The sequence below is a fragment of the Zalophus californianus genome, chromosome 7, assembly GCF_009762305.2.
Source record: "Zalophus californianus isolate mZalCal1 chromosome 7, mZalCal1.pri.v2, whole genome shotgun sequence".
NCBI lineage: Eukaryota > Metazoa > Chordata > Mammalia > Carnivora > Otariidae > Zalophus > Zalophus californianus.
Genome location: NC_045601.1, coordinates 90,321,846 through 90,348,567, shown reverse-complemented (window position 1 = coordinate 90,348,567; position 26,722 = coordinate 90,321,846). Strand labels below are relative to the sequence as shown.

The 26,722-nt window shown below is 32.3% G+C and overlaps 1 protein-coding gene across 1 annotated transcript in view; it reads right to left on the bottom strand.

The window, feature by feature from the left end:
• EYS (eyes shut homolog) overlaps nt 1-26,722 on the bottom strand; it is a 1,577,782-nt gene that overhangs the window by 1,399,032 nt on the left and 152,028 nt on the right. Inside the window, 2 exon segments of the mRNA XM_027604057.2 lie at nt 9,292-9,545; nt 18,970-19,136. Coding sequence (XP_027459858.2) covers nt 9,292-9,545; nt 18,970-19,136 — 421 coding nt within the window.

Sequence of the window (26,722 nt, the reverse complement as noted above, 5' to 3'; positions counted from 1 at the left end):
CCACTAATTAAATTCCTGCACATAACCTTTTTCTTCCCGAAATGCAACATTTAGTAAATTATTTTATAATTATGCAAACATTGTTTTGCATAGTGTTTGCATTTTAATGAGTTTTGGGGAAATCACAATTTAGAATGAAGTCAGAATCTGAAAGAAAAGATGCTGTACTAAAGTTAAGAAGCTGCCATCTAATCCTCACAACACACACTACATTCAGGAAGGCTGTAATTCCTTTGCCATTCTAAAGTCCCATATTTTCTGTTTATTTTTTTTTCTGTTTTTGAAGAAGTTTAAATATAAACCCATGAAGGACAGAATAAGAGTCTTCCAGATTAAAGAACAACTGTCCTCTTTCCCACAGCTTTTTCTTTAATATTACCTCTCAAATATGTGTCTATGGCTCCCATCTTCCATTTGGTTAGATGAACCTTCAGCAAGCTCAAAGCCTAAGGGTCAATGTAGGCAGAAATATAATTCCCATCATAATTACCTTGATTTCCACCATATTTCAACTGGAAATGAATAAAGTAGCATATTATTAACAAGACTAAATGTATATTAATTGTTTGATTAAAGGAAATTTTTATGAATTACATTAAAATATTTGAATTTCTTAATTTGTTAAACATTTTGATCTCACACCGATTTTCTGTTCTTTAGAATATAATTAGAATACATGAGCCTCAAACTTGCATATAAGAGAATGTTATAAGACCTGGCTCAAGTTGTGGCATGACTCATGTGAACCATTTGGTATCTCAGTTGTCTGAGCCTTTTGCTAAATTTTCTGCGCCAGGATGTGCTTTATAAAATAAAATATATGAACCAATAAATAGGAGTAAAAGTTATTATAGGACAAGCAATATCACATGATAGATATATAGATGACAGATACATACATGCACATATACATACATGCATGTATGTCATCAAAGACATACATCTTTAAATATATCACTGCCAAGACATTTAATTTGTAGTCACAGTCACTTCATTTATTTAACTCATCTACTGATCTCTTACTATAAGATATCTTTTAAGTATAAACGTGAAATAAAAATATATTTAGACAAACAGAAAATGGAGAATTCATCACAGCAGAAATGCTTAAAAGGATATGCTAAATAGTGATTATCACACATATGGTAAGAGAAAGCCATTAGAAGCCTGGAGCTATAGGAAGGAAATAACAACAATAAAAGAGTAAAATGCAGGTAAATCTAAATAAATATTGTCAATGTAAAATGATAACAATAATGTCTTGTGCAGTTTTAAGTATACGTAAAACAACATATTCAAAAATACGCACCTATCTGGAAGGTTTAATGTGGTAAAAGTGTGTAAGGCCTATGCATTTCCTGGAATGTGGTACAAGTACTAATTTATATTAAAATATATTGAGCTAATTAAAAATGTTATAATCTGTAGGGTGAGTATCTAAGAATCGTAAAAATATATGTAAACATCAACTTAATAGAGGAATAAATGGAATAAGAAAATAATCCATCCAAAAGAATATAGGAAAGGAGAAAAAAATGTAATATACAACAAATGAAACAAATGGAAAACAAATAATGTAGGGATATATTTAAACCCAAGTACAAAACAATTATATTAAATATAAATGGACTAAAATCTCCAAATAAAAGACAAAAGTAATATTAAACAAAGGAGTATCCCAGAAATAAGTATTAAAAAGGAAAATAGGGGCGCCTGGGTGGCTTAGTTGTTAAGCGTCTGCCTTCAGCTCAGGTCATGATCCCGGCGTCCTGGGATCGAGCCCCGCATTGGGCTCCCTGCTCGGTGGGAAGCCTGCTTCTCCCTCTCCCACTCCCCCTGCTTCTGTTCCCTCTCTCGCTGTGTCTCTCTCTGTCAAATAAATAAAAAAAAGGAAAATATGTTTATTTTATAAAGATATGATTTATAAGATAAACTGAAGTTTGGGAAATACATAACATAGCTTAACATAACACAGTTTGAGCTACACAACATAGCTCAAATTAAAAAAGGAAAATTTTAGAAGAACTACTTGGAAATTATTTAAAAAACAATTGACACAAGGGCCTCTTATTTTTTTTAAGATTTTATTTATTTATTCATGAGAGACAGAGAGAGGGAGAGGGAGGCAGATGGAGAAGCAGGCTCCCTAAGGAGCAGGGAGCCCAATGCAGGACTCAATCCCAGGACCCTGGGATCATGACCTGAGCCAAAGGCAGACGTTTAACCATCTGAGCCATCCAGGTGCCCAGGCCTCTAACTCATTTATATTGCATATATATTTACGTATGTGTATGTGTATATCTATGAAGACATATAGCGAAGTGAATCCAACATTTGCTACACATCAAAACCATATGAGAGTCTGGTGTACAGACTGAAACATTTTTGTTCTTCAACACAACTTTCAAACATTTGACTATGTTACACCTGAGATGCCACCTAAAAATCTCTCTTCCTGAAAAATCTCTTGAGATTATTCTTATCCCTAACCTGATATGAAAATCATAGGAATAGATGGGAGGGGGGTGGGGGGATGGATTAGCCTGGTTATGGGTATTAAAGAGGGCACGTTCTGCGTGGAGCACTGGGTGTTATGCACAAACAATGAATCATGGAATACTACATCAAAAACAAATGATGTAATATATGGTGATTAACATAACAATAAAAAATATTTAAAGAAAAAAATCATAGGAAAAAATTTTTAGAGAATATACACAAATTATATTATTTCTAAATATCCAACTATTATCCTAAAAGAATTAGCATATGCTAAGTCAGTATGAATCCAACACTCATTACTTTTGCACTCAATGCACACACTGCTAACAAATAACAAGAAAATATTACAAACTATAAAAGCCCTCACAGTAGGGAATTTTCTCAGCAACTTTCCCTTGAGCCACCAGTAGCCACTAGTAATCCTCTACAGTTAGGAAAATTATAAAAAACAATTTCATTTCTTTGTATGTTTTCAAAATAAAAAGGAAAAATATACCAAAAAGCAATTATTGATGACCCTATGTTGTATTAATGATGCAGTGACACTAGAAATTAAGAACCAAAGATTAAACAAAGTTACCAAGTAACTTAGAAATCTTATCTTCAAATGTCATATTGATTCACAGACAAAGTTGGAAATCAAGCATGAAATAAGTCTACTTAGAAAGCAGTGAAAATAAAAAAATAAAAATAAAACAATCTTCATATCAAATTTCTAAAATACAGGCAAAATAATACCCAGAGTAAAATCTATAGCTCCAAAAGTTCATTATTAAATAACAAATTTACTAAAGATTACAAAGAAACAAAAATTAAAGAATAAAAAGAGCAAGACCTTATGATGTTTCCTAAAGCTAAAGAAAGGAATTCTATTGTTAAATGTATAAAACATTAAATATAAAGCAGGAAACTTGAGAATTATAAGTTTATAAATAGTAAGGTCCTTGAAAATAACAATTATATTAAACTCTAGCTAATTAGAAAACACAAGACAACACATATACATATGTAAAAAAATCAGGATAAAATTGAGAAATTAAGTCAAATAAAATTATTATTATATGATAATTGAAATTTAAAGCCATTAATATTAATAATTATATCATCATATAAATTAGTATATTGACAATAAAACCCTGGAAAGTGATGACAAATTCATAAAAAGAACTAATCTTCCTAAGAGTAATATTTACCTTGTTAATTAATAGCAATAAAAATTTTTGCATCCTTTCAGACCATTTTATTTTAAATATTTCAGGGTACAGAGTAAAAAGGAATGTTTTTCATGTCTTTGTATAAAATAAGCATAAAAGTATAAGATTGAAAACAAAACTTCTAAAAACACATATAAAAGACCAATTTGTAAGTACATGTGTATATTCAAAAGTATTTAAAATTATAAAAGTAAATAAAAGTAAATATTTTTGTACCAAATGGCTATTATGCAATATTATTACTTCACCTCCTATTCTTAAGATTTTTAAATTAGAAATGTAAAGATTCCACCTTATTTGTTATCTATTTAATATTAAGCCAACACCAGGTAGAATGGTTACAGAACCTAAAGTCCCATGAAATTTAGGAACAAGAAAATGATGTCTACTATAACCATTAGTATTGTACTTTATCTCAGAAACGTGACAAAATGGTATTAACATTATCATAAAACCAAGTAAGTAAATACGAAAAGAACAAAGAGAGAAAAACTACCCTTATTTGCAGATAATACAATTCTCTCGCTGGAAATAATGAGTGAAACTGCCTTTAAATTATAAAGAACTGTAAGAAATAAATAAGACACATTCAATTAGAAAAAAAACAGATAAAAAACCTATAAAGTTATCCCAAAAGGAAGAATTTCACATTGTACATATTCAACCCTTGTTATTACTCCAAGAAGTGAAAATCAAAATGGGATACAATTTTGCATATCACATTGGAAAAAAAATTAAAACTTAATACTTGGTATGGTGAATGTGTAAGAGAAAAATATTTTTCACACACTGATGGTGAATGTGTAAAAGAGGACAGAGAATGTTGTTGTATAAGACAGAAACAAAATCAATCAAATAAAATCCATATATATTTCCTTTGATCTAGCAATTCTATTTCAGGTTTGGTGAATTCATTTAAGCAAATACTTTGAAGGCCTTAAAAGTGACGACTTACCTATCTTATTGATATAAAGTGATATTCATAATTTATATGTAACTAAAAAAGTTATAAATAATATGTACACAAAATACAATACTGATTTTCTATAAGGGAGGTTGTTTTTTCCATGACATAAGTAGGGAGTTGACAATGACAAAAGGAAAGCATTTTGGGGCTCACCTCTGGGAATTTAGGGATTGTTGTTCTATGTTGCAGAATGGCCCATACTCTCGTACTCCTAGAGACAGATCAGGTCCCTGGTGATAAGTCTCCTGGGTTTACTAAAAGACTCATGTTATATTGCTCGAGAAACCAAGTCCACTTCCGTGAGGAGCCAAATTCACAATATACTGAAGTCATGAGACCCTGTCCCTTCCCTGATTATAGATCTCTCCTGGCTTAAGATCCAACATGGTTGAATATGATGCTGGGTTTGACATGATCCTATAATATATATCAAAAGCTCTGGGCAGACACAAAAGGTAATGGAAGTTTTATGAAGAGAGAGGATGTGCATGCAGCTCCAATGAGAGCCTGAACATGCTGGCTTAGAGGACACACACACAAAAAAAGAAATACTGGATTTAAGGCACAACCTCAGTGACTAAATTTAAACAAACAAATGTGATACATCTCTTTGGAGAAGGACTAACATTGTCACAGTGAAATTTAGAGAAAAGCATGAATATAAGCACCAGGCTTATATAACAGCTCCTAATTCCTCCTCTCAGTTATATATGAAAAATCAATTACTTAAGATATAAAATTGAGGTTGATATTTGTGTGTTTTTAAATGATCACAATACAAAATGAAATACTTATTTTCCGTAAAAATATCTGTGATGTCATAACAGAGTTGGTAATTATGAAGACCAAATTAACTCAGGTTCTATTCAAAGTAGGGAGACAAGAATTTGGAAGGAAGTATCTGAGGGTAAATTCCAGCCAATGGTGTCAGTTTTTAACACCCAGTGTAAAGTAGTTCAGTTTTCAATTGGATTGGATAGTCTGAGGCAGTATGATCACTGCAGTGAGTGCTCTGATAAACACCAGGGACTTAGCCTTTCTGGACACAGTAGAAGCAGGAATGTGCCCAAGAATGTTTCTCTTTGTATACCACCTTTTTTTCTGTCCCTTAGGGACTTTTAGAATGCTTTGGGGAGAATCAAAATAAAACATACGTGACTTGATTAAGGAAAATGGGTTCATAAAATTCTTTGACTTTTCTTCTGTCAGTACCAGGTTTAAGAGAAACATTTGGGATGAAGTGGGCTTTCCGTGGACCCCAATGAGCTCTGTCAACAAGAACAGACTCACCAAAGTTCTAAGGTACATATACTCATACTACCTCAAACTGGGCATGCCATCTGAGATATAAGCCAATATTTTAGAATATTGATGATCAGGCATTAATAATTGAGAGTGTATAAAGGGACCTGGCTCCAGCTGCAGCACAAATTTAGCTGAAACATACTCCTGAATTTCTACAGGAATAGGAACTAACATATAGAAGAAAAGGAAGTCTGTAAAAAAAAAAAATGCATGGGATTTGAAAATGTTTCTATTGCCAAGGTAACTGAGACTTTAAAGAAAAGAAAGTTGTCATCTGGGAGGGTAGAGAACCAGAGAGCTGTGCAAGTCAAATTTACAGTATATAAGACTACAGCAGAGAAGGAGTTTTCTTTTAAGACAGGGCCCCTTACTATGATCAAACCAGCTGAAAAGAAGGCAGACTATAAAGGAGGCTTAGCTCAGGCCCATTTTAAATAGGGAAAAGCTGGGCCTAATTGTATAGAACAACTTGGATCCTCCTGCTAATCAAAGAACTTCCTAGCCTCTCCCTCTTATCAAGACAACTGAGGGTATAAATAAGAGGAGGAAAAGAATTTGGTTACTTAAGAGCAGGAGAAACCCAAAACATTTGAAATAAAGACAAAGATAATTCTACATAAGAATTTATCCTACTAGCTTAGAGCTCTTATTTTGACTATAAACCATTTTAGAAACCAGTACTGTTGAAAGTATCAAACTGACAAAGAAGAAAATTAAAAATAAATAAAACTTTGATTCCATCACTAAAATATCATAGATATGAATAACAAGAGAATTGCAAAAAGGCTATTGCCTGAAAAAAAATCCACTGGAATTACTCCCAGATTTTAAAATCTTTGGGGAACTTCAGATGATAGCACTGGAATTAAATTTAAATCATATAAGATCCACCCAAGTATATGGCCTTACCATATGATGGCATCACCTTACTCCAGGAGTTAGTGGCCACCAGGAGATTAGACTAGAGGGGTTCCTCATGTTGTGCTGAATGAAGTCCACATTTGAAGTTGAATTTTACATTTTCGTGCCCATACCAAGCCTCTTCACGAATATAATAATGGTTTAGAAGAGTGTTTCTCTAAGTGTGGTTCATGATCCAGCACCATTAGCATCACTCGGACCTACTGAGCCCTAGAATTACTGAATGAGAAACACCTGAGGTAGGGCTGACACGCTGCGGTTTAACATCCAGATGATTCTCATGAGCACTAAATTTTGTGATCTCCTGGGCTAAATATACAGGGATAACACTTAACCTAGAAGTTTCTATATAAGGCTAAAATTCCTCCAAAAGGTGTTGGGATAAAGAAAGAAGTCATTACACCTCATATGAAAGGTATGGTAACACCTTATAAATTTCTATAGGAAACGCATGAGTTCATAGATGGAGGTGGTAAAACTATATTAAGGGAAAAAACAGAGGGGTAGAAACCAGATGGAAGGGGAGAAAAGGAAAGGAGATATAAAAAATAAAGGGGAAAGAAACTAGGTAGAAGAGGAGAGACTGGATAGAGGAAGAATCCAGATGAAGGGAGAGAGAGCTGACATAGGGAGAAGCCAGACAGAGGGAGAGAAAGGGGGTGGAGAGGAAAAGGGGAACTGATTTTAAATTATTCCCAAAATAATCTGCTTTCAGTGGGATTAAGTCTGCAACCTTGGGAAAATTGAGACTGATCAGTTTCTTCACATTTCACTGCATGAAGAGTTTAAAAGTAGACTGAATGTATAGATATGAGGAAACCCACAGAGTTCTTTGCAATTCAGTAGAAACAGAGAGACTTCATAGAAGATATAGGCCTTCCTAATAATATAGGATGGTAAATCTTAAATTGGGTTAATTTTTTTATTCCCGACTGAAGAGTGAGTCATACCAATTTTCTACTATATTTCAATGATGAGTGCTACATGTGGTTTAACTATATAGTGTTTGTATGTGTGTGTGTATATATATATATAATACATATTTAATGATCATATAATTTACAACGAATATACAATCGTGATATATAAAATGATAGGTTGCTCACTGATTATGTGTGCACATACGTATGTACGTATACACACAGATTTTACAAATATCGAAGGACATTTTCTCTTAGTAACGGTATTAAGAGGAGTTAAATTCCACTCTATTCCATTTTATGTACAGTTCATGCTTAATATATTTTCACTGAATTTTGGAGGATATCCTGTGTTTACAAAACAGGTGTATATACGTATTTGTTTTTCCCTAAGGCAGATACCTATGTTTCAACAATACTAGCGCATTTTATGCTATTTTATTTTTACTAAGAACATGTTTGAAATGTGAAATGTGAAGTAATGGGATAAACTTTTTAGCAAGCTTACAGAATTCATACAACTATATTTTCATTAAAAAAACAACTAAATTGGATGGCTGTACATTTATTCCAATTATATCACCATTCTATTCTTGGACCTTATCTTTTTAAATTGCTTCCAAAACCTTCAGGATATTACTTTAAATATAAAATAGGTAAAAATATTTTTTTATTTTTAGATGGAAATCCAAATAAGTTTAGAGTTGGGTTTGCTTAATAAAAGGGGATATCAAGTTGCACAGAACTTTTTTTTCATTATTTTACTTAAAGTTAGGTGTGGTTTAAAAGTGACAATATTATTTTCTTCTGTGTGGCCTCCATACTACTTTTTATAAAGCAATTAAAATAAAGAAGTTTTGAAATGATTATTAATAATCATTTCAATGTAAGACCAAGCATAAAATCTCAAACAACATAAATTTGAATGCTTAATTTCTGCAATTTTTATATGAAAAGATGCCTTTTACCACATAGCCACTGTGAGTATCATCTTCTATGACTTTACAGAGGATATAGTATGTTTGTGGTTTTATGGAATTTTTTAAATCTTACTAATGAGCTTTAAACTGACCTGGAAAATACTGAAATTAAGTTTTATTTTTAATCTAAGCACTCAGTGTGCTTGGCAGCCAAAGAGGAGGTTGAAGGGCAATACTGTAGCTGTTTAGGCGAAATTATTGGGAGGTTAAGGCTGCCTGTTTTTCTCCTCAGATCTTTGCCATATATATCATATTCTCTATGGTTCAGCCTGGACTTTTTAGCCTCATATGCATGAGCCAAGGCTGTGTAGTCAGCAATGTAACTGCCCAAAGAACCAATCCTATTTGTCCAAGTGAAGATATTTCTTCTTTGCTAAATGAGAAAGCAGGCTACCATACCAATCATTAGATACATTTGAGATATGTTAAATAAATGTATTAACATTATCCACTAGAGAATTTGATTTCTCAGAAATAGTTGCCTGTAAATCCTGGGATATATCTGCAGAAGAAATAGCCACTTAAATGTATGTCGATTGCTCCATTTTTGCAGGGCACAGATTTACAATCTTCAGTTTCTGTTTCACAGATGTTCTGTTCATATCTTTGCAGACAGCTACAGTTGCAGTTGTGCTAATGGACCAAGCAGAGGTCATGTACTGATGTACTCTGGTTTCCTAAGCAATCTTCAACACTGAGGATATAGAATCGGTCCATGTAAACAGAACAGCTGCATCTGCAACATGCAAAAACAAAAAATCCAATTAGTCATAAAATTTAAATATTTACCACATATTCACTTAAATACACAGGATAGCAATACAATAAATATGGTTGTGGGGCACACTTTTAAAATATTCTATTAGAAAATAGAAAACTTAATACTGCTTATTGTGTGGAACGAGTAAGAAGAACATTGGCAAAAGACAGACCTAGACTCAAACACAGGTTCTGCCACTTAACTGCTATGTATCCTAGGAGAGTATCATTAACCCTCCTGAGGCTAAAGGACAAGGTTAGTATTTGTCAGGATTTTTGTGGAAGTGTGCAGTGTGAGTGCCTGACAATTAGCTTTTTTGATTGCAATATAAGTGCCCAACATAAATTTTTGAGTGTCAAGGCATTCATTTCAAAGATATTTATCCTTAATAAACACACTGCCAGCTACACAACTAGGCTGACCCACCCGAAGTTCCCCTTTTCAGAAAGCCTTGGTTGACCTAGATGACCGACCTTTTGTGTGACCCTGCTTTTCCCTTCCCACTCTTTAGCTTCGCTGGCTGGTGTGTTTTAAATTCACCAACAGAGTGAATCCAAGAAACCCTAGACACCACCCCCTCCATCTCAATAAAGCCATAACTCTAGGTCTGCTCTCACTTTACCTGAGATGCAGCCTGTGTGGCCTGTCCTGTGTCTGCCAGAACCTGGGTTAAAACAAAACAAAACAAGAACTTGCTTTTTCACTGAGGTGCATCTTACAATCATAATAAAAACCACAGGGGACAGTTCTGGGACAGTTCCAATGGCAACACTGGCTTGGGGAAATGCCTGTAAGGGCTCTCCAGAGGTTAGCACCGGCCCACATGACTGCCCCAGGCATTCCCAGCGGGTAGGTGAGTGTCCCAGGCATTGGCAGCCGACAAGTGAGGGCCGAGTGCCCCCCGCATTCCTAATCGATAGCATCACTATCAATAGGATGAGCGCACAAAACAAGTTTGAAGTATTTAACCTCAGGCCTTGGAAAAATGGGGTTTTAATTAATAATAGTTTCTATTGAAAGTATTCATTCATTCATTTCTATATTCATTCCATAAATATATATTTGCATGTTCTATATGACTGGCATTGACCTAAATATATTGAACATTCTTGGGTCTTATCATAGGCTAGGCACCACCTTTGGTAAAGTGGATTATGAGATGCCATTTTATTACAATTATACACTAATATGCACACATTTATCCCTTTGAATATTGCATATACATACACATAAGGCATCAGAAAAAGAACGTGTAAGGTAAGAAAGAAACCTAAATCGTAGAGACAATCTTTGGTCTAAAGTAAAGTGTTGTGATTTTAAAGTATCCTTTGCCAACTATTCAAAGGGCACTTAAGATAATCATATAAACATGTCAATGAGTTGAGAAGCGCAATGTCAAATTACTTTGCTTGTTATTATTAGTGAAAATTAACCTACTGAACCTGTCATTATACTCATAAATTTATATGATGGTAGGTGTTTGGAGCCAGCAAGAATGTTAAAGGTCAATTAGTTCAAACCTTTCTTCTTGTAGTTGTGAGAAACTTAGCCACTTAATGCAATTTGCCAAGGATCACTGAGATTGTTAATGGCAGTCAGTATAGTTGATGCTTTGATATATTCAGAGCACTATCCTTGGAATGGGAACCTTGGGTCTAACTCTTCTCTAACTTATTTAGAAGTTTTTGTGCCCTAGTTTTCTCATCTGTAAAATTATCGGTACTACATCTATTTCATAGAAGAGAATTAAGTGTGTTTATTACTGGGCAGGTAAGTCTGATACCAACTATATTATATGTATATATGTTTACTTGAAACAAAGTTATTGAACACAGGCTTGGCAGCTCTATATGGAGACTGATTATAGTAGTTTCTTATTAGAAATTCAAGTAGGATGATATGATTTTCCATTATGGTTAACAAATTTTAATACATTTCTGAATATAACATATTATGTCCTTGATTAACATGAAAGTTTAATTCCTGGAAAACCCAATGATTATTAAAATTTTATAAAAATATTTTGTGTGTAAAATGAAGTTAAGATATTGGCTCAGATGTTTATAAAAAGTTTTTATATCCATATTAATGTATTTTGGGACTTTTGGAAATTGTGCAAACCATGGAACACTTTTTGTCGTGGTTGTTCATGGAACTATTCCATGCATTGAAAGATTTATAACACTCATTGTCCACCACTTACCTGCTAAATGCCAAATATTTCAACCAGTTATACTGAACACTAGAATGACGTTAGAATCCAAAATGTCCCCAGAATGTAAGACCATCTCTCTGAAAATCATTGACCTAAATAAGTTTCTCCAGTTTACTAAAACACTCACCCAATCATGTATAAGTTTGTGGAGCATTTTGTCATCCCAGTTAATAATATGCATGTAAATGCTGGCATACGTGTATATATGGATACCTAGTGCTAAGATAAATCACTATTAAACTGAAAGCTTTTCAGTGACAAATACATCAATTTTGTTAGAAATGAAAGTCAAGAAAATTATAGGGGTACACATATATTATTTATAATTTTAAACTGTTCTTATAATTTCGTAGAACTTTTACTTTGAGAAAATAAATTGAACTAAAAGACTTCATGAATGTATTACTAACTTTATTATTAAATAAGCCAATTTGAATTGTACTTCAGTTTGAGACAAGATTAAAAGAACAAAGCAGGATGCCTGGGTGGCTCAGGTGGTTAAGCGTCTGTCTTCAGCTCCGGTCGTGGTCCCGGGGTCCTGGGATCGAGTCGCGCCTTGGGCTCCCTGCTCCTTGGGAGCCTGCTTCTCCCTCTGCCTCTCTCTCATTAATAAATAAATAGAATCTTTAAAAAAAAAGAACAAAGCAAAAACATCAGTTGAATATATGATCTCATATATAAATATTGTGATTTAAATGTTTTCATCATTTAGTTTTTTAATGGGAACATACTATGGGAAGAGATGAAATTAAGGATATCACTCTACCTATTACCCTAAATCCTAAGATTATGATCCATATGCCTGATATACAGTAGATGCCCCATTAATATTGTTTAATTATATAATCATCACATGTATATTAAAATTGAATTATGCTCAAGAGAAAGGTCATCTTAAATGTTCTGAATAAACAGCTTCATGAAATTCCAAGTCTTAGGAGATAATTTGAAAAGTAATGCAAAAAGGTTAGACCTATAAAAAGCTATTTAGATATAATAAAGTAAAATAAAAAATCTGGCCCAGGCAGCACAAAATCATATAACATGCATACATTTTTATTGTTTGACATATGAAATTAAAGCATGAAAAGTCATAGAGCCTGAAGCTATAATATAGTCAAACTCTGACTTTATATCGTAACATATACATTGGTTTGCACCCAAAATTTAAAAAGAAGCTACATGGGAGATAATTATGTATATATTAGCTAAGTTTCAACCCATACTGTAGTTGAAACTTAATGATACAAAAGTGCTTCTTTTAATGAAGTTTATTATAATTAACTTTTGGCATGGGTATGGAATTACAATGGTATCTACTTTAGAATTGCTTAAATGAATTAATGACCTCTATATCATTTTACTATAAAGCTTAAAGAAGCAAGGTTATTTCATTTTCTGGGGGACACTAAAAAGGAAAAAATTATATATGCATGTAAATGCAATACACAAAAGGATCTAGTCACTAGAGAAATGTTGTTTAGTGGTAGCAAGACTAACTGAAAACCAAAAATATATACACATACATGGGGACATACAATAAGCCATATTGATATGCAGCTCACTTTCCATTTTTTTCTTTCTTTTTTTTTTCCTGAAAGTAACATGCAACAAAACTTTTGCATGGGACTCAGAAAAGTTTGCATGACACATCCAAAATTAAAAATAGGGGCGCCTGGATGGCTCAGTCAGTTCAGCATCTGACTCTTGGTTTCTGCTCAAGTCATGATCTCATGGTTCCTGAGATCTAGCCCTCAGTGGGCTCCATGCTAAGGGGGAGGCCACTTGAAGATTCTTTCCCTCTGCCCCTCCCCCTTCTCACAGGTGCATGCACGTGTGCGTGCTCTCTAAAATAAATAAATATTAAAATAAACACAAAACAAGACATTCCAACTTCTTAATTAAAAAGTCATCAATATCATGGCAAAAATTAAAATAGTCTTAGAAATTAATAATCATCAGACTTCCTGGTTCAGAAGTAATTTAAGAAAACCATAATCAAAATATATTTCTGTGGCAAATTCACATAAAGCTGTATTTATTATATAAGCCTCCTGACTCTACAGAAATAGGTTTTGCAACTATACTTGATTTTATCATGGACTTTTAGATTTTACACTTTAAAATAGAACTTTTGCTTATAACTGAAAAATAGTGTTTTGGTTATATTTAGCATTTCATGGAAAATGTGAAATTTTTAAAAAATAGCTCAAGAAAGAAAAAGGTTTATTTTAAAAAGGTCCCAGAAAGAAAGGCAGAAAATTCATTGCTATAACACAAACTACTTGTATGTTTAGAAAGTGGAAATAATAGTTAATTTAGTAATATAAAAAGATACTTACTTTCTAAATGATATATAGAGTAACCATGAGATGTGTTCTGAGGAGACCATTAATTCATCTATGGATACCTGGGGTCAGGTATCAGATATCATTTTCACATTTTGCCCAATGTTTTCTAATAAGGGAGTACTCAAATGTTTAATAAATATATGAATGAATAGATTTCATTTTGTTATGATATTTCTGATAGTAGGGACTGGTGACTTGGGCATAAATTTAAACTTCATAAATGGGTTGAAGCTATGAACACTTTACAGTCTGGGCCTGGTGTTGCCAAGTTACTATCCCATAATTACAAAAACTACACTAGGTCCAGAGTGACAAAATGGCTGGTGAAATTTTTTCCTCCCATTAATGTTTTCCAAATTCCCAAAAAATGTTTTTGAACTTTTTAGGGCAAAAATGTGGTAATACTCAAACCTGTGTAAAATAGTTCTTTTCCATTATGCCCTGTAAACGGCATTTATATAGAATACATTTCGAAAGAAAAATGTTTATGATTCGCAACAAAAAGACTTCATGGAATATTCAGAGTTTGCTTCTACATAAGGTGTAAGGCTGTAGTCCAGTTTTATTTACGGTCTTGTAGTGAACCCATAGTGAACCATTTTCCCAATTCTTCTACTAAAGTTTTCAGTGTATTCCCATTAAACTGTGGGCAAATTTCTTGTATATCAAGATCCTATATGTACATGAGTTGTTCTCAAAGCTCTCTGTTGGCCCACTGTTTGTTTTCACTGTGGCACCATATGGATTTTATAGTTATCATAGCAGGTGGTACATGAAGTCCCACCGAATAACTCTTTTCAAAGATGAATCAGCTATTTATAAAATATTATTATTTTGTATAGGTTTTTGAACTTGTTGATTAGTTTCTAAAATAATAAGCAATATTATTGGTATAGCATTCAATGTGTGAATTAACTTGATAACTTGCTATCTTGGCCAGATTAAGGCATAATATCTAAATCCATGGACTACATTTTAATGTGTTCAGAACATCTATTATTTTCTCTTTTTAATTAAAATTAATTATGCAATAGACATTTTGTAGAGAACATGAGCATCTTTGGAAATTTGCTTCTAAGATTTTGCATATCTTGCTATTGCAGTAGGTGATATATTATGTAAATTTCTAGATTTTGTGACTGATATAAAAACTGTTAAACTTATATGAAGTACTTATATTTGCAAAATTTGTTAAGCTCTATTTCAGTATTAATTATGAGACAATGTCAAAAGCCATAACAATACTGATTATTTTTAAGATTCCAAAATTTTCTGAGTATCAAGAAAAGTTTACCATAAACAAAGAAACACAAAGTCAGAAAAAATGCAATTATATCACAGAACAAAAAATACTTTTAATAACAAACTCCTGAAAATCATTGTTTCATTTGTTTCATTACACTAATATTTACTTAGTTCTACTGCATGTGTCATTTGTGACTGACTTCTTTCCCATAGCATAAGATTTTCAAGGTGCATCCATACTGTGGCCATGTTTTAGTAATCCATTCTTTCTTATTGCTGAATAATATTCCATGTATAAATATAACACATTTTATTTATCAGTTGATGAACTTTTTCAAAGCACCTGCATGCACCATTTTACATTCCACCAGCAGTATATCAGGGTTCCAGTTTCTCCAAATCCTCACCAACGCCAGTACTTGTTATTAATCTTTCTTTTTGATCATATTATTGATACTAGCAGATGGAAACAGTTATGTTGTTTTCATTTACATTTCCAGTCTTCTTCCATCATTAAACAGAATGTAATTATGTTGCTGCTGCTTTTTCTGCTTCTGCTTCTGCTTCTTATTCTTCCTCTTCTTCTTCAGAATACTTTATCAAATTGAAGAAGTTCCACTGTATTCTTCATTTGTCGATTGTTTTTATCATGAAGGGGTGTTAGATTCTGTAAAATGTCTCCCCCCCCCGCAACTATTGGAATTATGTGTTATCCTTTATTGCTATTATTCTATTGACATGGTACATTTACATTAATTGATTTTAGGATGTTAAAACCACCTTGTATTCCTGTGATAAATGCCCCATGGCCATGATGTATAATCTTTTTATATGTTGCTGCATTTTTTGTGCTATAACTATATTGAGGGGTTTTGTGTTCAGATTATCAAGACATATTGGTCTGTAGTTTTCCTGTGATGTCTTTGGTTTTGTTATCATGGTAATACCGGTCTAATAGAATGTTTAAAAATGTGTCCTCCTCATTTAGTTTTGGAAGAGTTTGTGAATAATTTCTTTTAATTCTGCTTCAATGTTTGCTAGCATTCCCCAGGGAAGCTATTTAGGACTGAACATCTCTTAGTGTGAAGTTTTATTTGTTTGTTGAATTACTAACTTAATATTTTGGCTTGTAATAAATATATTCAGATTTTCTATTACCTTTGAGTCAGTTCTAGTAGTTCATATTTTTCTGGGAACGTCCGCATTTCATCACAGCTACCTACATTTTGGGATATACAGTTTTTCATAGTGTTTTCTTATAATCCATTTTCTTTCTGTAATTTAAGTAATGTTTTATCTCTCTTGATTTTAGTAATTTGATTTTTCTCTCTCTTAGCATTGGTAAGGCCTATTCATTTTGTTAGTCCTTTCAAAAATGGACTTTTGGCTTTGTTGATATTCTCTTTTTGCCTATACTCTACTTAATTAATTTCATTCTACAGTTTATGATTTTCCTCCTTTGGCTTGCTTTAGATTTAATTTTTTTTTTTCCTTTTCCATTATGTTAAGGTAGAAGATTAGGATATTGATTAAGATCTTCTTTTTTTTAACACAGGCATTTACAGCTATAATTTTTAGTCTAAATGTTGCATTGCCTACATCCTATGAATTTTTTATTTATTTTAATTAATCTTAAATGATTTTCTAATGTCCCTTGTACATTCACTGACTTATGTGGAGTGTGTAATTTAATTCTCATATGTTTGTAAATTACTGAATTGCTCATTGTTTTTGATTCCTAATTTCAATACATTGTGGTCAGAAAACATATTTTTTTATTATTATAATCCCCTTAAATATATTACAGCTTGTATTAACATATGATCTATCTTGGAAAATGTTCAATGTGCATTACAGAAGAATGCCATTCTGCTGTTGTTGAGTGGAGTGTTCTATAGTTACCTGCCAGTTCTAATAGATTTATAGTGTTCTTCAATTTTTTTATACTTTTGTTCATCTACCAAATGTTATATCCACTACTGAAAGTGGAGTGTTGGACTTCCCAACTATTATTATTGAATTGGCCATTTCTTTCTTTAATTCTGTCAGGTTTTGTTTCATGTATTTTGAATTCCTTTTGTTAAGTGCATATATGTTTATAATTGCTACATCTTCTTATGATTCCTTTGTCATTTTAAAATGTTGTTTGTTTTTGCATCAAACATTTTTTCTTTTAAAGTATATTCTGTCTGATATTAATAGAGATACTCCAGCTTTCTATGGTTGCTGATTGAATGGTATATCTTTTTTACCTTTTACTTTCAACCCATTTGTACATTTAAGTATATAGTGTGTGTCCTATAGATGGTATATACTGTCTATATCCAGAAACTATCTAACCTGAAAATCTTTGCCTTTGATAGGATTTTAATCCATTTTATTTTAATGTTATTATTAATATAGTTGGATTTATGCTTGTCATTCTCATTTTTGTTATCCATATATCTCATGTCGTTTTTGTATCTCCAATCTTCTGATACTACTCATTTTGTATTAAGTAAATATTTTGTAGGGCAAATTTTTAGTATCTATAATGCTGTTTTTACTACATTAGTTGAGTTATTTACTTAATAGTTGCTCTGAAGTTTACCATACATACCTTAACATGTCAGATCTACCACAGATTTAATCTATCACAGATACTAATTTAATTCTAGTGTGATATAGAAAAATTATTACTATAGGTCTTTCTCTCTTCCCCTCTTTTTTTGTGCTAATGTTGTTATACATAATAGAATATATATTATATAAATAATATATAATAACTATATATGCATATGTTTGAGATATAAATGCCAATCATTTTAAACAACAAAACATTATCATTAAGTACTAAAAAAGATTTCAGGAGGCTAAAAGCAAAAACACAAGAAATAACTAATATGGCAAGGATGTGGAGAAAAAAGAACCCTTATGTACTGTCGGTGGAAATGCAAATTGGTGCAGCCACTGTGGAAAACAGTATGGAAGTTATATAAAACAGAATATTACTCAACCATAAAGAAGAATGAAATCTTGCCATTTGTAACAACATGGATAGACTTAGAGGGTATAAGGACAAGAGGAATAAGTCAGTCAGAGAAAGACAAATACTATATGATTTTACATGTAGAATTTAATAAACAAAACAAAATTAGAAAGCAACAAAATACAACAACAAAAAAACCCCAAACTCTTAAATACAGAGTACAAACTGGTGTTTGCCAGAGGGGAGGTGTGTGAGAGATAGTTGAATAATTCATAAAGGGAATTGAGTACATTTTTTAAAAAATTGCTTATTTATTTAAGAGAGAGAAAGAGAGAGAGTATTAGGGAGGAGGGGCAGAGGGAGAATGGAGAAGCAGACTCCCTGCTGAGCTGCGTGTTGGATGAGGAGCTCAATCTCAGGACCCCAAGGTCATGACCTGAGCCTAAGACATACACTTAACCAACTGAACCACCTAGGTGCCCCAAGAGTGCATTTTTTTGATGAGCACTGAGAAATATATAGAATTTTTGAATCATTTAAAAACATTTTTTTGACTTGTCAGTACAATTATAACTTTTTGATAAATAGGTAATATTCTTTGTTCAAATGATACATAAATACCTGGATTTATTAATTTCATCTTTACAAAGAGCTTCATGTTGACACCCCCTTTCTTCATAATCAGTTGTATTTTCCAGAGACATTTTGCAAGACCATCTTGGAATACATAGACACCGATATCCCTTATTGTCTTCCTTAGTCAAACAACTGCATTCATTTGCACACATCTATAAAAAAATTAAAAAAAAGAATTTTGTAAATGTCCATCGCATTACAATATTACAGTCATTTCAGTTTGAAGTTCATGTTTTCCTTTGTATATTAAATTCATGTTTTCCTTTAACAAAGATAAAATAAACTCAGTTTTGATTTATTTCAAAATCATTTTAAACAGTCATATTCAGTTTATTTATGATGGAAATATATATATTGTAAAAAGCTAAATAAATCAACATCCATTATTCAGTTGTTTTAAAATATTTTTAATGTAATTTGAATCAAAATTTTATAGACATTGCTTATATGTTAGCTGATATGGTGGCAGTAGCATTCTACTGATAACCAGAATCCATGAAAAACTCTTTCCTTTATCACTAGTTTTTTCTCCTTCAGTGAGTTATTTGGACTCATAAAAATAAATTACATAAAATCTTTAACATATCTTTATTCCATATTTACATGGAAGTCATAATTTTACCTGTTTAAAAAATATATATCATTTTAACCATTTTAGAGGTCTTTCACAAATACGCCCAGTGTATTTACCTTAAAGGAGTAAGTAAATTTTGTTGCCAAAGTGCATCTCTTATGGACAGCTTAAAACCAGGCATATCTTTTCCTAAATCTCAGAAGTGAATTCAAAACCACAATAGAACTTTGATAGTTCCTTTTTTTTTTTTTTTCCTCTCAATACTTTTGTTTCCTTTATGGTGTTGGCTTATAGCCAATAAATTATTTCTCATCAATGGCTACAATGATTACAAATTTATTTTCATGGTCTGATCCTTTGGTGATAGATCACTGATTTATAGAAATCTAATCTCTGTTGGGTAAGAGTCAACTGAGAATTTCTTTCTCCATTTTTCTATTTGGAGCTCTAGTAAATTAAGAATTTTTAGTCTACTGGGAAAGAGAACATCTCTTTGCATGGACAGATACTTTTTTTTTCAAATGCTATTTACACTTAGCCTACAGCTAAAATATTATAAATTTAATCCCTCAGTTTTCTCTACATGTGTTTGTATGTCTGAGTGTTTGTGCTTCAGAAAAATATATTTATCCCTTACTGTTTGAACGTGTAATCATTTTCTACATGCAGGGGGATTTGTTGTACAGTTTCTTAAATCAAAGCAGTCCTGTTAAAATTTGCTTCCAAAGTTAAATTAGCACTTACAGAAGAAGAAATAATTATTGACATTTTATAACTTACATTATTCTCTCTCTTCATATATATTATTTAATAATAAATGTATAATAATATGTGTATACAAATATACACATATTATTAGCTTTTTCTGAAATTTGTGAGTATATTATACTTTATCAACCCAATTATGTTAGTGTGTAGTTTTTATAAAAAACAAGGATATTATCTTTTCATTACTTCAGTAAAATAATCAAGTTAGGAAATTAACTTTGATATACTATTATATTTTATAACCAATAAATTTTATCCCAAATTTTCCAATTATTCTAATATACTATATACAAATCCAACATATAAATTCTCCTCCTTCAACATGACTAGAAAATACAAAACACCAAAACTTCAAATTACCCAGAAGTAGAATACATACATAAGCACAAGTGACTAATGATTTTGTTTTTAATCCTTGTTGGTCTGTACTGTTTTGTAGAGATTGTATTGGAAAGTTTGAATTTGCATGCCTTCCATTATCTTGTTTACTTTGGAAGTCCTCTTAGTTGATTTGGTTCAATTATGAAAGCAATACAATTTAATTAGTCATTCTACAATCCAATTCCTCTTGTGCTCTGCACACACACACATTTTCTTCATTTCTTGTAATAAGCTTTTCAATTTTTTCTTTTTATTTTTTTTGAAGTTTTTATTTTTATTACAGTTAGTTAACATACAGTGTTATATTAGTTTCAGGTGTACAATATAGTAATTTAACCCTTCCATATATCTCCCTGGGCTCATGACAAGTGCCCTCCTTAATCCCCATCATATATATAACCCATCCTCCCACCCACCTTCCTCTGGTAACCATCAGTTTGTTCTCTATATTTAAGAATCTATGTTTTGGTTTGCCTCTCTCCCTTTTTTTTTTCCCCATTGCTTATTTGTTTTGTTTCTTAAATTCCACATATGAGTGAAAGTATACGGTATTTGCCTTTCTCTGACTTACTTTGCTCAACATAATACTTTTTGCTCTATCCATGTCTGTGCAAGTGACAAGATTTCAATATTTTATGGTTGAATAATATTCCATTGTATATATACCACTTCTCCTTTATCCATTCATCAGTTGATGGACATATGGGCTCTTTCCATAATTTGGCTATTGTAGATAATGCTGTTATAAACATTGGAGTGCACATATTCCTTTAAATTAGTATTTTTGTATTCTCTGGGTAAATACCTAGTAATGCAATTGCTGGATAGTAGGATAGTTCTATTTTTAACTTTTTGAGAAACCTCCATACTGCTTTCCACAGTGGCTGCACCAGTTTGCATTCCCAGCAACAGTGTAAGAGGGTTTCCCTTACTCCACATCCTCACCAACACCTGTTGTTTCTTATTGATTTTACCCATTCTGATAGGTGTGAGGTGATATCTCACTGTGGTTTTAACTTGTAATTCCATGATGATCAGTGATGTAATTTCATGATGATGAGTGAGCATCTTTTCATGGGTCTGTTGGCCATCATATGTCTGTTGGCCATCTTCATTGGAAAAATGTCTATTCATGTCTTCTGCCCATTTTTAATAGGATTATTCATTTTTAGGTGTTGAATTTTATATTATCATTGTATTTTCAGCATGCATAGTCCTGTTAAATTGTCTGTATGTATGGTCTGCTTGTAGAGGGGAAATTATACAGGTTTTCAAAAAAGTGGAAGAAGACTGGCCTGCAGAGTCAAGTGTAGTCCCTCAGGACAGGGCCATTTTTTGTGGTTATCCCCTTTTTATTATTCAGACTTTGATACTATGTCTCTGACAGCAGCTTCTGTACTCATTGACTGTCTCTACTTGTAGCACCTGCTCCATCTTCCTATTTGGTTATGTTGTTTGTTTCGGGGGCCTAGTCAGGAGTACATAGATTAACCCATTTGGCTCATACAAACTGCTAAAGACCAATGCTTCCCAGATACTGGGTTTCTATACCTTTTTCTTGTTTGTTTGCATCTTTTTAGTATAGTCTGAGATGATTCGATACACATAAGGAAAAAATTAAACACTACCAACTTATCATCCTGAAAGCCTAGAGTCTGTGAAGACTTGTGTATACTTAATTCTCAATTTCTACTAAAAAATATTTAAAAAATGCATAATTTGTTATTTTATAATGAAGAGAAAAATGCCATACACTAAAGACTTATTGTATTTTCAGTTATTATAAATTTAGGTCACTAAATAATACATAATAAAATCTTAGAAAATATAATGTTTTAACAACAACAAATAATAGTGCAGGAATCAGACTATGGCAAACTATTACTCCACAAAGAAATATACTTTTCTTTTTTGCTTTATTTTCAAAATAATTATTACTGGGATTTAAGAAAACCTGAAAGAACTAAAAGAAAACTTGTCTAATGAATTTTCCTCAAAATAATATATAAAAAAATACTATCCTTGGTGTAAAGATTATAATATGAACACCTAAATTACACTCAAAGCTTTGTTAAGACTCTTTTAGTACATGTTGAAGATGGTTAATTTTTCTTACTGCAATTATTTACTATCTCTCAAAACCATTGCAAGTAATTGCTGCAATTGAAAAATACTTAATTTGGTATTTCAGTAGTGTTTCTCATCTGTTCATATAGTCTAGTCTTCTACTAAAATTTTAGTTTTCTTTAATTAAATTTAGACATAAGAAAAGATCTCCCAGAAAACCTTTTAAGACAGTAAATTATATCAATGGGTACATACAAAGTTGAATCTACAATGCACATTTAGGGGAAAGATTTCTCAATTTTTGAATATATGGAAAATCAAGAAATCTACTTCAATAAATCCATTAACCCTCTGAAATTTTGTGCAAAACATCGTGCTTGTGTGTGCATAAGTCATTGTGAGAGAACTGTTTCTAGCTTTCATCAGATTTTCAATGGATTCTGATTTAAAAAAAAAGAAAGAAAGAAAGGTTGAAATCTACTCATGTATGTTCAAGATTAGAGTAAGAGAAATTACTCTGGGAAGTTCAGCACTTACATGTATTAATATGTGATTACTGTTATACTAATTATTATAATCAACTTATAATAGTTAACTTATAATTATATTATAATTAATAATCAATTATTAACATCTGTAATTGTACAAAAAACCAATATTAAAAATGTACATGAAAAATGGAATGAGATTTTATTTTATTCTTGATAATTAAAGAATATTTATTCGATAAGGAAATGTAATATAGTCATAAATCTGGGCAATAGATAATCTTTTCTTCCCAAGGAGAAGAGAAGTAAAACAGTACTAGAAAATCTTTTTATGGGAATTCATTATTACTGATGTAGGTAGGTAACACAATACTACACACAAAATTAACTTGGGCTGACTAGAAGTTAAGCTACAAGAATATTTACAACATACTTCAGAAAAATGTTCTGTATATATAAGTAAATGACTAAATAATGCTATCATTCCATGGAAAATCATATTTTTGTATAAATTATTTTGCCATTTCCATATTATATTGGTAAAATCACTTAGTAAAGAGATACCAAAGGGGAGAAACTCTAAGACTTAATATATGACATATTTACCATTTGTTGGCCCATGTCAATTAAGTAGATCCATAGGGGTGCCTGGGTGCCTCAGTCAATAAGCATCTGCCTTCAGCTCAGGTCATGATCCTGGGGTCCTGGGATGGAGCCCTACATTGGGTTCCCTGCTTGGTGGGAAGCCTGCTTCTCCCTCTCCCACTCCCCACTGCTTGTGTTCCTGCTCTCTGCTATCTCTCTGTCAAAAAAAAAAAAAAGCCTTAAAATCAATCAATCAGTCAATCAATCAATCAATCCGTAAAGAGACTTCACCCATAGGAGTGAGTGACTTCTTTATAAGATATGTAGAAACCTGGATTCTTAGAAAAGTATTTGTCAAAGTAAAAATTGCACTAGACAAAATTCAACAAGAAAGAAAGGCTTTATTCAAGACTATTGCAATAGAAAAGAGAGATGGAACTCTACTTTGCTGAAACAAGACAAGAAAGATTTTAAGTGCTGGCATTAGCTAGAGGAAAAGTGCTGGAAGAAATTAGGGGAGAGACTGATCAATGAAATGAGTAAGAAACATTGAGTTATTCTTGAGTTTGCAAAGGTTTTGCCTTGTTAGTAGGCCTTCTGTGTTTGCTAATTGGTGCCCACTGAAGTTAGGCTCCTACTCTCTCTCTCACAGGGTGTTTACATTTACATCTCTCTCTATGTTTACATTTCAAAGAAATAGTTCCCAGGTCCTTGAGAAAGACAGTTCCTGGGTGCTAAAACTGGCAAGAGGGGGAAAGTCTATTTGCATATATTTCAGAGAGACAGAAAATGAATTTATAATTGCAAATTTCCTGAAGTAAATGCTCTAAGATAAAGGATATCAGGGGTCTGTAATCAATAAGAAGCCTATCTAAAATTCAGTTAAGGTGAGGGGAACATTAAGAATGCCTTGGTTATATTCCTAGCTAAATAAAAACATATTTGGATGAATTAGAATCCAAATTTATACTGGCTTGGACCTAGTAAAAAAATACTGAATAGTTAAATCTGGTAAAGATCTTTCCTATTCCAACTTTTAGTGTCCGTCTGTTTCCTCTATGTGGTTTTAAAAGCATTCTCTGTCCCCAGTAACTCATAATAATATATAATCTCATAACCTTTTTGTAGAAAAGTGTAAAAAAAAAAAAGAACTCACTTATATTTATGTGCTTTCCTTCCAGAAGTGTTTGCATTTAAAAAGACCTAAAGAGAGGGCATTTTTTAACACAAAGAAAGGAAAGAATACTTTTGGAATTTTAGTCTTTGTAGATGAGAAATGAAATGAACCAAATTTCCTGTCCTATATTTAAAAATACTGAGAAAAATATATATAAAAAAACTTACTCTTTGCTCCATGAAATACTTTTTCTTGGAAAGTAAGACTGTGAATCAACTAAAATAAGTTATTTACCAAGCATAAGAGCTTGTTCATCAACCTCACTTTAAGATTCTCATCACATTCTGTCCACCAGTACAAAGCTTTATTCATGAACTCTAAGCAATCCTTATAAGTACCCACCCCCTACAACTAAGGCTCTAGAGCATATAAACATCTTTCCATAAATTCTTCCTCTGAGACACTAGTAAGACTCTATTAGGTGTTGTTTTCCATTATTGCGGCAAATCTAAAAGAATTAGTTTCTCTTGGTCAACAGAATTGTCTGGTGGTCTTTTGGAGGCTCAGTTGTGAACAAACACAAAATACTGCAAAATCCAATTAAAATACTCTCACTACAAAAGCTCACGACCCTAGACCACAAACAGTGCACTACTGTGGGACCACTGGACATTTATCTCTCCTCAGCTGTGACAGGGACATAGGTATAGTATCAGCTCTGACCTCCCAATTTATTTTCATCAAATTCCCAAATGCTATTTTTTTCTTTTAAGAATAAGGAAATATTTTAGGAATCCTTTGATTATGTGATCCAATTTGATCCAAAGAGAAAAGAAATTTTCTCACTTCTCTGGTGAGTCTAAAAGAGTATTCTACTGGAAGAGGACAAGCATAGCTCTCACAGTTTCAACATTCAGATGACCTAAATAAAAATGAGTTGGGAAAGTCACAGTAATCTACAATCTTTGAACACAATTTTCCTTGAGTCACCTTTTCAAAATCTTGTGAACACTTGTCCAGCTCTTAGTTTGGACTGACTACTCTTTGGTAGGTTTTGGTGACATGACATTGCACAGGCACCCACTGAGTTTTCATGGGGCCTTCTCAGTCTCATAAGCTTCAATACCACACATTCCTCCCTTCATGTTGTTAAGTCAGATACATATCTCTTTAATTGCTATACTTTCTCAAAGAACAATCTGAAATTGCAGGGGCCACTCTGGAGAAAATTTGACATGAACAAGATCATTCATTTGACAGATATATTAGAACAAAAAAAGAAAGACTCTCATGAGGAGACTCTCCATCCCATGTGTCTAATAGAGAGATTACTCTGTTGAATGCACAAGGCCCCTCTTTCATGCTTCTGGGATTAATAAGCACTAGATTTTTAATTATATTGCTCAATGGAATTATCAAGGATGTGAGTTATTGTTTAAACTGTTACTAAACAATCCAAAGAATTGGATACCTGAGACTAGAATGGGAAGATGGAGTTTATTGAGTAGATAATTATAGTACACTTTCAAGAGTGTTTAAACTATCTACAATAATAAGTTGTGTATATGTGTATGTGTGTGAAAATGAGCTTTTCTGCATTTAAGCCTCTCCTGCTCTTTGAAGATAGAAGATAATTAACCTTTAATAGTCATGTATTTGCCTGAAGCTAGCTCCCCATTGCTATTTCATTTTTTTTTTTGGTTGGGAAATTTTTAAAAATTACTTTATCATAAATACATTTTCTATCAATATATGTAC